The sequence below is a fragment of the Sphaeramia orbicularis genome, chromosome 2 (genome assembly GCF_902148855.1).
Source record: "Sphaeramia orbicularis chromosome 2, fSphaOr1.1, whole genome shotgun sequence".
In the NCBI taxonomy this organism is placed as follows: domain Eukaryota; kingdom Metazoa; phylum Chordata; class Actinopteri; order Kurtiformes; family Apogonidae; genus Sphaeramia; species Sphaeramia orbicularis.
In genome coordinates, this window is record NC_043958.1 from 14,921,306 (window position 1) to 14,931,132 (window position 9,827).

Genomic DNA, 9,827 nt, shown 5'->3' on the forward strand with positions numbered 1-9,827 from the left:
TGGGTCATATCTGATGACCAAGACAACAAAAGACAACAAACTGTATTTTACACCAATTATTTACTTGTATTGATAGGATTAGTGGATCAACAGTTATTAAACACTTAAATCAGTGGATGGTTCATGTTGACGGTGGATGTTTGGGTCTTTATGGGTGAAGCTCCAATGCATCTACTGATAGATATCTAACTTCAGGTTATCTGGTTTTCACTGAATTCAGAGCATTAAACCATTTAGCCTGAATGAAATGTTTCTCACCAGCATTCAGACTATTCTCTGTGTGAAACGTATCTCCTTGTTTTAGTGTGACAAAGCCTAATCCCTGTGCTGCACAAGCACCACCTATAAACACACCCATTTCCTGCACATAAGCAAGAAGTGTAAAGTCCTGGAACAACTTGACAGGCTGCAGCGGTAGCAGTAGCAGTGGTAGATAAACATGTCTGTGCGGCGGTTTGAGGGGAAGGACCATGCTGCTGCATATCTGCAGTACAGGGTGACACCAAATGAATTAATCAACCCTATCATGAGATACATGGAGAAAAGGGTAAGAACATGTACTTTTTGGAATACAGATGATCTCTCCAGCTCTTTGCAAAGTCAATATGGGCTGAGACACAGTAAGAGCATCTTTTCAGATAGAAACTGCACAGTACCTTGCATTTCAGTTTATGTGTATGAGATTATAAACAACTTGACCTATTGAACCTGCTTCGCCCTGAGGACTTATTTTGACTTACCTGGTGTGTTTTTACTGTTACAATGACTGAAGAACTGTGACATATTGAAGGCTTTTTAGATTCATCCACCTCTCTGATGGTTTTATATGTAGGGAACAGATGTTGCACATTTTGGAGTAGTTTCAGTTCTTACTTTTAACCTGTGGTACTGGTGTTTCTTCTGTTCAGTGCCCTCTAAAAATCACCTTTGATGTAAGTGACATAAGTGAAGGCCCTCCCACCCCCTCCTAAGGCCACTCAGGTCTTGATAAGATCAGATAAGATAAGATATGGCTTTATTTATCCCACAGTGGGGAAATTTCACAGTTAACAGCAGCAACATACAGCCAGCAAGTGTAGAGAAAAAGACAGATAGAAAAAGCACAAAATTAAATATAGGACATAAAGAACAAGAAATTTGGTTTTTGCGAGTATTTATATGAATATACAGGATGGGGGAAAAGCAACTAGGCATTAGAAATTGCTTATGGAATTTTTAATATCACTGAAGTCATGGAGAAACATTGTTTACACTAATGAGGATTTCCTATTTTCTTATTGTCTTATTTCTTATTTCATGGATTCAGGAGGTTCTCACTGATGTATCAGACGACATCCTTCAGAAGGTTGTTCATTCCATCCCTGCCCGTTTGAGGAAACTGGTTGATGCCGACAGTGCTTAATTTCACTTTTTCATGTAATAAAGAACATCTATCATTTGTTTCAATACATTTGTAATAGGAATATGGATTTTTTTTTTTGCCAATTTTTAATGCTTAGTTACTTTTCACCCACCCTGAAGAATTACGATTAGAATTAAATATTAATTAGATATTTGCATGGTGTGAAGGTTTTGTTTCTGAGATCTGTTGTGTAGTCTGATGGCTGTGGGGAGGAATGACCTGCAGATCATAGACCGCCCTCTTTAATTCACGTGTTTCCTAGAAATCATTATTCGGATTACATCAGCCTCGGTTCAGACTTTGACTCCATAATAATAAAACAGCTATGATCAAACTCTGCAGTAATGTCACCATGACCAACCTTGGTTACCCATCAATTTTGGAGTCAAAAGGTTAAAGTTCATGGTCACAGAATCACAAACTACTATGTAGTGACTGAGACTCACATGCTCTTTTAACCCATAAAGACCCAAACATCCACTGTCTACCAAAAGTATCTACTGATGTAAACTGTTTAATACCTGTTGATCCACTAATCCTATCAATACATGTAAATAATTGGTGTAAAATGCAGTTTGTCATCTTTTCATGGTCATCAGATATAACCCATTTAGACGTTCAGAGGCTTCATAGTTACTGTGGGAGCACCATCATTTTCTACAACATTGATTCACCAGTAAAACCCATGGAGTTGGATCAATGACAGTGGATGGACACATTAGGTTTATGTTCAGTTAATGATAGATTTGCTGAAAAATTTAACTTTTTTTTTCAGTTCTCTCTGTTTTTGATGTAATAACCCTCAGCTTGTATGAACATCTACATGATCAGTAAATTGAATAGGAAAATACCAGGTTCTGGAAAAACACAAAATACACAAGGTAATATTACAATAAATGGTGATGAAGCACTTAAGGAATACAAATATATATATTGTGCATTATATTTTACAAATTAGAATTCCATATGATAAAAAAATCTCCTATAATGGGAAATTGAGTTAGATATTCTAAACAGGCACCAGTTGTGGAGTCACGTTATTCCTGTTAAAAAAAAAAGTTGTTATGAAGTTTGGGACGTCAACCATTGCTGGTTTTGAGTGAAAGTCAGTAGCAAATAGAAAAGTCTTCAAAGTTGATTTAAAAGAGATGATAGTTTCAGCAGACGGACAGTTTTCCAGGAGTTTGTTCCATAAATGTGGAGCAGAAACTGAACTCTGCTTTTCCATGTTTTGTCCTGATTCTGGGAATGGAAAGGAAACCTGTCCCAGATCTTTTATGGAGTCTGGATGGTTCTAAGGCACTAGAAAATCAGAAACCAAAAACACGTACAGTATATTGAAAGATAAGGAAAAGAAAGGGAAAGACAGAACCATCTAACAGCTGAAAAGATACCTACCTTATTATATTTGATCATTTTTCATTAAGATAACATAAGTTTACAGCAGCAACATACAAGCGATAACTTCCATACAAACTACTTTGAAATGATGGAGCATAATATGAAATGCAAAACATTGTTGTACTGTCACATCACATATAATAGCGCCACGACATATATGAATATGTTCAGTCAGATATTCTGTTTCATGTTTGAGGTGGGAAGGAGAATCATGTCCTTTGTGAATGTTGTATCTCACCAGAAAAAAGAAAAAATGCCTCCACCCGTGGATTTGAAATGAATAAGCTGGTATCTTTTATTAAAGTGAATTAATGATGAATTGCCCTCAGGCGTGAATCATACATCAATAAAAGCCTGATTTTACACATGAGCCACGTTGAGGATATAGAAAAAAGGCAGACTGTCAATATTTTAGAAATCCCTCAAATTTCACAAATCCTGTTTTCAGGGGGGCTCACAGCTAATGCACACCGCTACTCGTATTCATGGTTCTGATTGGCTCTGTTTTAATATGCGATATCTCCTTTCATTTTTTAGATGAAAACCACCACAAACTATTTAAAATAATAAAAGTGTTCAGCGTGGAGCCCCCTGTTCAGCCTCATCATTCATGTTCTTCTCTGTGTCACTTCCCTCTTAGTTCTTCACATTGACTTTAGTTTATTAAATTGTATTAATTATGAATCCCAGCATGCATTAGCAGTATGAATGATCTGCACATTGTGGTTTCATCATGCAATACTTAACCTCTATATATAAAAGTGTTTTGGGATTTTTAGTGTAATCTTATTTTACTGGTCAATATATGATCAATACATAATCAAACAGCAGAATTAAGTCATATTATGTACAGGTAGATTTAATTGGAATGCAATTATCAGCTATGCTCTAATGTGTCAAAGTTAAAAACATATAATAGGTTCTTAGCATTTTTTACCGTATTTAAACCAAAATAATATGCATTTACACTGTAGAAAACTGGTTACTTTAGTTGTTTTGTTCAACTTCTGAAACAGTTAAAATAGTTTCGTAAGACAAATGTACTTCCAAAAATTGTTAAATGAATAAATAGCCTACATATTAATTTAGGTTTAACAACTTACTTACTACTTAAATGTACTCATCGTCCTGTTAACATTAGTAAGAAAATTCCTACCTTGTCCACATTTGTGTGGATCTTTTGCAAAGTGGACAATCTTCTCCAGCATTTTAGGCCACAAATATGAAAACTCTTTCCAGAGTAAGATTTAGATTTTAGATTTTTAGAAAGTATGGCTTGTGTTTATCTGTGTGAACAGGGAAAATGAAGAGATTTGAAAATGGTGTCACACCTCCAATTTGCACATGTCTATTGTTTGTTGTGTTATGAGTGTGCACCTACGTGAAATCTACGTCATATAGGTGTAGAAGTCAGTGTTTGATCTGCAGGAACTCAAGGTCAGCACAGACACATTTGGCAGAACCAGCCCATACTGTACACACCACACACTGACTTCTGTCTTCTTTCTTTACTCTTACAACTGCATATTGGACACTAAGCATATATAATATGCTTTATATTTATATTCATATTATATTCATACACTTCTTAGTTTATTGTGCACTTGCTTATTTGTTTTTTTTCTTTTATACTGTTGTCCTTTGTTGTTTGGTTGTGTGTAAAGTATCCGGAGGAGAGACATGCAATACATTTCACTGCACTTTGAACAATGTATGATTTGATTTGATTTGATTTGATTTGACATGTTGTAGATAAATCTACATGATATAAAGACAACACTTTTAGAACCCAAATCAACACTTTAAGTAACTATAAGTTTATATGTAAACTGCTTCATTCTAGATTAAAGCCTCTGCTGCATCCAGTATTATCTGCAGTGTTCACAGTTTAAAGCCCAACACAAACCATCATTTTTTCTGAACATTTGTGCCACTTTCTGTCATTGTTGTATTCTAGTAAGGATGGAGATATTTTGTAAAATTAAATGGACAGAATTTCTGAAAATTCCATTAAAACTGTTTTGCTCCATATTAAGAGCAAAACTGCTGTCATATGTTTTTTTCCCTCTATAGAAAAACATAAAAGAAAACATATGCTGCCTGATTACTTGGCTTTCACAAATGCTGTACATGAACTTTTTTTTTTTAGAAACATCAGTCCTCAGATAAAAAGTATTAGCAAGAGCTTTTCCACTGAGTCCCATAAATCAGATATAATCACTCCTTTAAAACTGTGTTATTCACATCAAATAATGGGTATTATATCATTAAACTTTCCCTCCAGACAAAGCAGTTCCACCTTGCCGTGGATGTGGGCTGTGGGTCAGGTCAAGGTACGAGGTTACTGGCCCCGTTCTTCACCAAGGTGGTTGGAACAGACATAAGCCCCGCCCAGCTGGAGATGGCTCAGGCCAATGAGAGTGCCTCAAATGTCTCATACAGGTGAGAGGGTAGCGGGGTATTCTCCGTCAGTTTGATCTGTACACGTAAGGAATTTGACGTTTTTAATTGTATATTGATGTACTGTATGTTACATGCATATGAAGATATACACACAATGTATGATTCTGTTAAAATAAATGCATGATTTTACAGTTTTTAGCACAATTTATTTGTATTTATCTTCTGGTTTGACTTATAATTTTATGCTAGTTTAAGTTTTATGAGTGCATGAGTAATTAATTTTTTTAAATTTTTATTTTAGGGAACTGGCTACTTTTACGTAAGTTTTTATGTCGTTTTTAGGGTCAGTTTTACTTTTTCAGTTATTCTACAGAGGCAATCATGAAAGAATGCAGGACCTAACTTATGATTTACAGACCGGTTGTTTTTCACTTTTTCACTAGTCTTTTGTTGGTGTTTCTGTTTAATATAATATCCCTGGGGTGAAGAAACTGTTGTCTGGTTGAACAGACCAGACATCAGACCTTTAACCTGTTTGTGTCCAAGAAGCGATGGGTATGCACCAGAGGTCTCAACCATGTGGCCAGATCTGGCCCGCCAAAGGGTCCAGTCTGGCACATGGGATGAATTTGTGAAATGGAAAAATTACACTGAAGATATGAATCATTTTAGTTCAAGCTCCACATACAGACCAATTTAATCTCAAGTGGGTCGGATCAGTAAAATACTATCATAATAACCTATAAATACTCAGAACTACAATTTTTTTTCTTTGTAAATGTAAACATTTTCATGTCATTTTACTGTATTTACACTAAAACTATCATTTCACAAAAACGCGAATAACCTGAAACAATGTGAAATTTTGATATGTCTGAAGTGCAAGTTTACCAATATTCTGCCTGTTATTAAATGTTTTGTGTATTTGTTGATCCACTGTGATCTGTCAGTTGTAATTTACATGTGTAAATGATAAACTGAGACATAATATTGTTAAAATTGCACTTAGTTTTCTTAAGAAATGTCAGTTTGTTCATGTTGTTTACATTGTTTTAAAGGATAGTTGGTTAATGCAAACATTTTCAGCGCATTATTTTACTTTTTTCGCTCTAAAACATAGAGGAAAGGTTGGAGTTGACATTATTTATATACTATTATGTTATTATTTCACTTCAGATCAAATTTGGGTTAATGTGGTCCCTGAACTAAAATGAGTTTGACACCCCTGGTCTACACTAATGCTTCCTGACTCCAAATAAACATAATTGTCAGTATCACCAAAAAACGCTGGTGTCAGAGACAACAGATGACATTTTTTTTTTTGTAATTTATTTGCATTTCTTACTAGCAAAAAGTTAAATTTCATAATGTGAAGTAAACTGTTACGTATCTTGATGTTTTAGACAGTGTCCAGCTGAGGAGCTGCCGTTTGCGTCTGGTGAGGTGGGCTTGGTGACAGCCATGGTGGCAGCTCATTGGTTCGACCGCCAGCGGTTCCTTAAGGAGGCTGACAGGGTGCTAAGACCCGGAGGCTGCCTGGCCCTCCTGAGCTACACCATGGACATGGAGCTGGAGTACGGGGACATGTCCAACACACTCAATGAAATCTGCAAAGAGGTCCAACCCAAAACTTTGCTGTTAATTTTGCATATTTATTGAACACATTTTTATTATATTTTGATCTTCTCTTTATTCTACTATTGAATTTATATCTGAATTTGTTATCTTATTCATCTTATCTTATATAACATAACATTTTTGAGACATAAAATCCTGACATTGATTGAAATGAAATCCAGAGGCTATTTTCTAACATCTCTTAATCTGTATCATTTGGAAATCATGCCCGCATTTCAAATTGATGACATAATATGGGTCAATTTCTAGTTACTCACAAAATGACACATATGCATTACATTTTTGGGCAGAAAATCCAGTTAATAGTGTTAAATGTACTACAGTGTGATGATGCCATGGCTAAGGTTAAGTTAGTTAGGAAGGTCAGGGAATAGGCTTTTGTTGTCCCGGCATGTCCATCCCTATCCTCCTCCTTCTGTCACTGTTTAACAACAGCTGACCTCCACTGATCAGCCATAACATCATCACCACCTGTCAAATATTATGTAGGTTCCCCTTTTTCAAAAACAGCTCTGAACCGAGGCCTAGACTCCACCAGACCTCTTAAGGTGTGGTGCTTTGTAATTTAACTTTATTTTAGCTCTTTTCTCGTCCCAGCCCCAAACCAAGTCAGAATACAAGTACAAAATGTATGTAGTGTCTTTTAATGTTATCAGCAGCCTTTTGCATATATGTATATTTTTGGTTATATTTGTATACTTGTCATTTTGGGAGTGACGCAGTGGTGGATTAGTTAGATGGGTGAGTGAATGAATGGATGTCAGGAGTTACTGCAAATCAACCTGTTGGCAATGAGATGTGAAATCTTAATATGACTAAATGTTTAACAAAATGAAGAATATTCAGACCAGCTCATCTAGTGTCTGACTTTGGTTTGCTGTAACTAGTGAAGAGGGGCTTATTCCCCTGCCAATAATAAATTGATTTAAAATTTTAAAAATTCTATTTTTATTTGATAATAACAGCATAACAGGGTATAGTCAGTACTATATATACACAGCAAAATATGTGATGTATTATTTTACCAGGTTTTGTAAATTGTATTCATATATTTTGTTCTTGTAATCCAGCCTGAATCCAGTCTTCTGCATGGATCAAGATAATCCTGATGTTTTTGGATCAAAATGTTCTGAATGCAGGGTTCCTACGCAAGTATGAAAAGTATGGAATTTGATTTTATATGATTTTCAGGTCTGGAAAAGTATGGAAAATGGAAACAAGTGTATTGAAAAATATTCATGTTTCCAAGACTGTTACCACTGTTCTATTTTCTAAAACAAAAGTATGAATATCTAAAAAAGAAATGGATTGACCTTTTTTCATAAGACACTTAAATATTTGTGTGAGAGCACATACAGTAGGCTACGCATCCAGAAAACATTTGGGCAGATTGACAAGTTGAATGCCCAGCCTTCTGCTCTTATCCTCCTCCAACCCGTTTTAAGGCCCACCCAGATGTCGTCAAGTTTCATTGCTGCTTTGACAGACAGATGATGTCCGCACACTGTTTGTGAGCCAGCTATTCAACATGCCTTGTATGATCGTTGGCAGAACTTATAATGGGTAGACGTGAATTCTCTTATGATTGACTCATAAATCCCAAATATAAAGACTGGTTGGCTGGTTGGAATTTTTTTTTACCAAGACATCTGAAAATTAGGGTCTGGAAAAAGTATGGAATTTTGAAATTTCATATATGTAGGAACCCTGTGAATGACACATACTGGTGGTTTCAGGATCACAATCAAGACTGGATTATATGATTCAGTACTACTTAAGAACATTTACAAGATTTAAAACCTGATTCGATAACTCCTGAACCCATCGACCCTCATTTTTTTTATCTTAATTTTTTGGAATAGTTTTACGCTGCCCTGCTTCCTTACCGAAGTCCCTACCTTGGTCCGAGCTCGAAGCAGATCTACTTAGACATGTTTAACTCCTGCTCCTACCCAGACAAAGAGTGGTGAGGGTTATAATTATAAGTAGGTCAAGTGTGTTGCACAGGGGTGTCCAGACTCGTACAGATTTTTTTTTTTTGTCCAGGAATGAGTGTACGCGGGTGAGAAGGGCTGTACCGCTAGATGGATACATCAGAGTGGTGGAGACGTTCTCCAGCTATCAGCAACTGAAAAGAAAGGACCCCGTCGAGGCTGAACGTCTCTCCAATGACGTCAGGAGCAAGTGAGATACAAAGCTTCCACCCATTCACCAATCGAATCATTAACTTCTGGCCAGGAGTTCTCACCTCCACTTGCCTGGCACTGATCTCCTAATCTCCCCTTTAAATTCATTTATCATGATCAAAAACTGCTGAAATCCGTCTTTGAATTCTGTCACAGTCATGAGCATTAATCAGAAAAGCAAAACATTGCTTGACTAAGCTTAACTGTTGAAGGCTTTTACTGCTTTGATATTATAGCCACCATTAATTCCCCTGACAGGACAGAATAGCCCAGCAAGCAAAATATATGGCGAGGAAGTGCTGAGCCATAACTTTTACATGAATAAGAAAAAAGTCTGACGTTGTATTTAATTACTATCACAGTCTGGGAAGATTTACGCACCGTTCTGCTCACTGGAGAAACAAAACTTTGCATGTGCTCAGTCATTTATCCACCGCTAAAAAAGATCCATGTCTCTTTTTGTTTTCTATGCAGGTTGCTGTCCGCCATGCAGGTGTCTTCTCCTGACACAGAAGTTACGGTGGTTTATAAGTATTTTTACTGGCTAGCATGCAAACCCTGAATGTTCTGAGTGATTACATGCACAAGTTTAACAAAACGGAGCAAAGATCAATAGAAATAGATCAAAAAGCATCTGCATGCAAATAACAAATACTTATTCAAGTAGATGGTGCTACAAAATGTCATATTTGTTATGGTTCAATATGTGAGATTTGCTGGAGTCTGTGTTGTGCTAGGGGTCACTCATTTGTTGAATAGCTAGTAGTGGTGAGTTTTGTGTATTACTCCCACTGTAG

The 9,827-nt window shown here is 36.3% G+C and overlaps 1 protein-coding gene across 1 annotated transcript; it reads left to right on the forward strand.

Moving 5' to 3' along the window:
• The first annotated feature begins 439 nt into the window (after positions 1-439).
• Positions 440-9,592, forward strand: LOC115434911 (putative methyltransferase DDB_G0268948). Its single transcript, XM_030157048.1, has 6 exons — positions 440-547; positions 5,088-5,245; positions 6,610-6,823; positions 8,707-8,810; positions 8,891-9,028; positions 9,505-9,592. The coding sequence occupies exons 1-6, from the start codon at positions 440-442 to the stop codon at positions 9,590-9,592; spliced, it is 810 nt and encodes a 269-aa protein (XP_030012908.1).
• Positions 9,593-9,827: the final 235 nt, after the last annotated feature.

What these genes read in the sequence shown, in the direction of transcription:
- LOC115434911 (XM_030157048.1), top strand. Translation starts at nt 440, where the DNA reads ATGTCTGTGCGGCGGTTTGAGGGGAAGGACCATGCTGCTGCATATCTG. An exon ending in TGAGATACATGGAGAAAAGG is followed by an intron (nt 548 to 5,087) that starts GTAAGAACATGT and finishes CTTTCCCTCCAG; the next exon opens with ACAAAGCAGTTCCACCTTGC. An exon ending in TCCTACCCAGACAAAGAGTG is followed by an intron (nt 8,811 to 8,890) that starts GTGAGGGTTATA and finishes TTTTTTGTCCAG; the next exon opens with GAATGAGTGTACGCGGGTGA.